Source organism: Castanea sativa, chromosome 4, assembly GCF_040712315.1.
Source record: "Castanea sativa cultivar Marrone di Chiusa Pesio chromosome 4, ASM4071231v1".
Classification (NCBI taxonomy): domain Eukaryota; kingdom Viridiplantae; phylum Streptophyta; class Magnoliopsida; order Fagales; family Fagaceae; genus Castanea; species Castanea sativa.
Window position 1 is genome coordinate 40,467,348 of NC_134016.1, and position 4,474 is coordinate 40,471,821.

The 4,474-nt window shown below is 38.6% G+C and overlaps 1 protein-coding gene across 1 annotated transcript; it reads right to left on the reverse strand.

The window, feature by feature from the left end:
• Positions 1 to 716: 716 nt before the first annotated feature.
• Positions 717 to 3,304, reverse strand: LOC142630877 (formin-like protein 4). The gene is made up of 2 exons (XM_075804933.1): positions 2,321 to 3,304; positions 717 to 2,221 (listed from the first exon to the last, which is right to left on the reverse strand). The coding sequence occupies exons 1-2, from the start codon at positions 3,157 to 3,159 to the stop codon at positions 913 to 915; spliced, it is 2,148 nt and encodes a 715-aa protein (XP_075661048.1). The 5' UTR covers positions 3,160 to 3,304; the 3' UTR covers positions 717 to 912.
• Between the last annotated feature and the right edge of the window lie 1,170 nt (positions 3,305 to 4,474).

A 4,474-nucleotide genomic window follows, 5' to 3' on the forward strand; every position in this document is an offset into this window, starting at 1 on the left:
AAATGATTTTGCGTACTGATACTATTCAAAAAACTCTAGAATGTTGATTGCATTCAAGGTTTGCTTATAGTTACAAGATTTTTTTGAAACGGGGTAGGGGGCTTAAAGCATCTGGGGCTGTTGAGTCTTCAATGAGAAAAAATGATCTGGATCCAGAACAGTTGGTGACTACTTATGACCGAGTAAGAAGTCCTGAATTAGAACAGTCAAGTCCCTTTTTGTGGTGGATCTATATTTGAAGAAATTGAAAATGCTATAAATTCCATTTACTGTAAGTATATGCATTGTATATGTTAGTGACCACTTCATGCAAAATGGCTGAAAATAATAGCCATGTCTGGATGTACCCTCTCAATATCCAGTTTGGCAGGACTAACAAAAGGGCTTATGTATATAAACCTAGAAATTAGTTTAGCAGGAAATTTGTGTAGTTAATTGAGACTAGAGGAATGTTACATTTTTCCATATGCAGATATAACTTTCATATGTTACGCTCCATGTTGGGCAAGGGAGGGATTGCATTTGGGACATCATGCTCATGAAGATCTCAATGTAGCACATGTTCTTTAGACTTGCATACTTTCATCTCCTAGAACTTATCACTTCAGAGCTTTCAATTTTTTTTTTCATGTTTTCCACTTACACAGGGCTTTCAGCTTCTATGACTGACCAAGATCCATTATTTATAATTTCTAAAATTTAGAGAGAGAAAGAGAGAGAGGAAAAAAAAAGTTCTACTAATATGAGATAATGAAATTTTTGCTTGTGCCCAATGGACTAATGGTCAGGCAAGTGACATGACAGATTTACTTCTACAGTCTACTTTTCATGTGGCAGCTGACTCCATATCAAAGTTTCATCCAGTTGTGTTTTTCCATAATCAAATTTCTGCATAATCTTAGATAATCCTCCTCAGAAGTCATCATCAGATTCAGACGTGCTAGACGTATCTGACATGAAATGTGAGTGGAAGTTTGTGAAGCTCACTAGAGTTTTCATTGATGGTGAAAGTGGTGGTGATGATCCCAGAGGTGGTGTGACATTCTTCCTCTGTAGCTTTCGAGAAATGTCTAAACAAACTTGACCAACCATGTCAAGGAAGTCCTTGACTATAAGAAATAGTTGAAGTGGGGGTGCCCCTTTGTCTTTGGGAGCTCCTGCTTGGTAGTATTGAGTTGTTCTCTTAACAAGCTCCATAACTCTTGCTTGCTCCTCTCTCACCACCTTAAGTTCCTCTTCACTTTCCTCCAGAAATCCTTTCATTTCCCTCATGAACCCACCTCTTTCATCATTGCCACAGTGTCTCATAAGCTGCCGAATTTCTGTGACATGGATGCTAAGAGTGGAGCACACATTGATAAAATTGTCATATTCTATGTTGGCTGCTTTCTTTACATTAGATAATTCAATACTAAGGCCTTCCAACACTGGTAAACCAAGCATTAGATACTCTTTGTCTTTCTCTTCTGCTGTAAGGCTATCCGAGTTTTCTGTGCTTATACTTTGGCCAATCCTTCTGCCAAGGCTGTGGTTCTGACTGATCAGATGATGTCTACCCTCTGATTGAGCTACTTGTTCCACAACAAAGTGAAGTAGAGTAGTCTTTCCATCTGTGCTTTTTACATCAGAGAGCTTCCGAAGAGCAGTAAGGTTGAAACCTTGTGCGTTGCCTCTGGCAGTTCCAGCATTCATACGATTGCCAGCCTTGAGAATGGCCTCAAGAAGTTTTAAGAAAAGCCCATGGGATTTTAGCTCCTTGCACCCTGATTCTAGTGCTTGCAAGGACTCCTTAAGGTGAAGGATATCAGGATCATAGTTTGTTCTGAAAAGCATTGCATTGAAACGAGTGAATGCCGAGGGAACTGCTTTCAATATGTGGTAGAGGAAAGATTCAGCATCTGCAAGTTTAGTTGGGTTGCCATTGAATTGAAGGATTTTAGCCTCTTCCTCTTGGGTTGGGGCCATTTTGGTAAGTTTTTCGAGGGTATCAGTACCGAGTCCCTGGCCTTCAAAGAGGGCATCCAGAATTTCCTTGCGAGAGATTATAAGAGATTTTAGCACAATTGCTATGTTCTGTGATTTTCGTGGTTCCAAGATAAAAATTTGACCTGGTGGGACGGTGTTCGACTTGCTTGAAGTTGACAGGATGTTTTCTTTTTCATGGGATTTGATGCTGGTATTAGCATATCCAAAGAGAGTCTCCATAAGATCATCATCGAACCTGAACAGCACATAAAAATTAGTTAACAAACATAGACATGGAGATGCATTGGAGGATAGCTATAATGTAAGAAATGGCAGATATTGAGGCACAAAATACCGGAAAGATCCATCTACAATCTCATCCCAGACCATTGAATGATCAGCCATAGCTACAACTTTATCCCAGTGAAGTGGCTTCAGCTTCATTTGGCCAGCACCAGTCCCTTTCAAGCTCTCCCCCATTGAAACCTCTTCCCTGCTCTTCTTGTTTGATTTTGCTCTTAGTGCTGGTGGAGATTTTAATGATGACACCAGGCTCCCTGCCTTAGGAGGTGGCGATGGTGGTGCTGGACTTATCTTAGCAGGAATAAATGGTGGTGGTGGAGGAGGAGGAACTGGAATCTCTTTTGCTGGAGGTGGTGGTGGTGCTTCAATTTGATTATCCAAAATCATTGATGGAGATGGTGGCCGAGATACTAGTGGCAGAGTTGGCCTTGGTGGCAATGGATTTGGGACTTGGAATGTTGGTTTCACTTTTTTAAGATGATTTGCACCAGAATGCTCACAACGCAATGGAACTTCCTGGTGTTTAGATTTTCTATGTCTCTCAAGTGTAACATCCACCTTCTTTTCTTCTTCATCTTCATAACTGGGGTTAAACATAACCTTTGGAAAAGAAGGTTTAAGTTCTCCGCCTTCTAGTTTCCTCAAATAAAGAACATCCATCCCATTTTCATCAACAATCAATCCTTTCACATTTCCTCCAAGTTTCATTACCTCTTCACGAGTCACTACAGCTTCTTCTCGACGAAAGCTTGTTTTCACTTTGTTTTTCTTTTGGCGTCGAGAAATTAATAGTTTTTTATAGAAGAAAAAGATAATCCCAGCAACAACTAGGGTAGTTGCAGCTGTGGCAGCAACGGCCTTCACAACTGTATTATTTGGTGATGGTGACATTGTTAATATGTAAGCTGGAGAGATTGCAGTATCATTTGGAGATTATGTTATTGGACTCAAATGTGAAGAACCATTTGTAAAAGAAAGACTCTGAGAACTGAAAGAAGAAGTTCTTGTTTTGATTGTTTGTGTTATGGGGCTAACATGTGAATAAATTCTTGAAACATTGTGTGTTTAGTGTTAGTTGCTGAGTGCTGACACTTTCAATGAAGGTAGTTGTTTCTGGTTGGAATTATTTACTCTTCATAAGCTTTTTTCTTATGAAATGAACATATTGTACTTTGTTGCAACGTTGTGAATTCCAACTACAGCCGCATGGAACGTATACTAATTAGTCTATTATTTGTGGATATACAATAGTACGTGCATATTATCTGGTGGGTGTGACAGTTTAGCCGTCCTGCCTCATTCCATTGTAATTGACAAATAATACATAAACTTGGTATTATTCTATTTGGGCATATAATAATGCTATGCTTATACTTTCTTGTTCCTTGTTTTTAATCTTAATGGTGTTGTACAAATTGTGATGAACCAGCTGTTAGATTAGAATTTGTTGGCATTATGTAGATATGGATGTCAATTATGTTCAATCCAGCGCATGGTTGGTATGAATATGGGTATATCAGTATATGTTAGTATATCTTTCTTTGATTGTTGGGTTACGATCGTAAGTTCATAACCTGGATTACAATGTCCTATACGTTATACACAAAGTCAAGCGTACAATGATCAAGAAAAGCATAGAAGGTCACCCACTTTGGACTATCTGCAAGTTGCCAAATAGCAGAAATAAACCATATCTTGGCTATTAGACACCAATAACCTTAAAATATATACAAATAAAAGTCTTGGATTATCATTATATGCTAATGAGAAATGAACCACGTACCGAAATCTTTTACCACTTATCAGCAGCTATAGTTTGTCTATTATTATGTATGAGGTTTTTTTTGTCTGGTTAAGAATCTTGTAGTTCAGCTGACATTCCTCTGTTTTCCTTGGAGACGTCTAGGGTTCATATTCATCTTCTCCCATTGTTGTAACTATTGAATTATATAAAGATTTCTTGTGCCTATGTTGTGTTTTGTGTCACAGACTGGTTACCCAAGAACCGTTCCATATGAAAAGTGTAGTTCATTAGACAAAAAATTGTCAAGTAGCTTTCTAGAAAAGCATTGTCGCTCACTTGGGTCTACTTGGTTTCTTTGCATCCCAATTAAACCTTGGGGGACCTGGTCTGTCTCTGGGAAAGAACCATGAATTTACCATCCAAATCAAAGGAATTGATGCTAAAATAACCAACACTTCATCA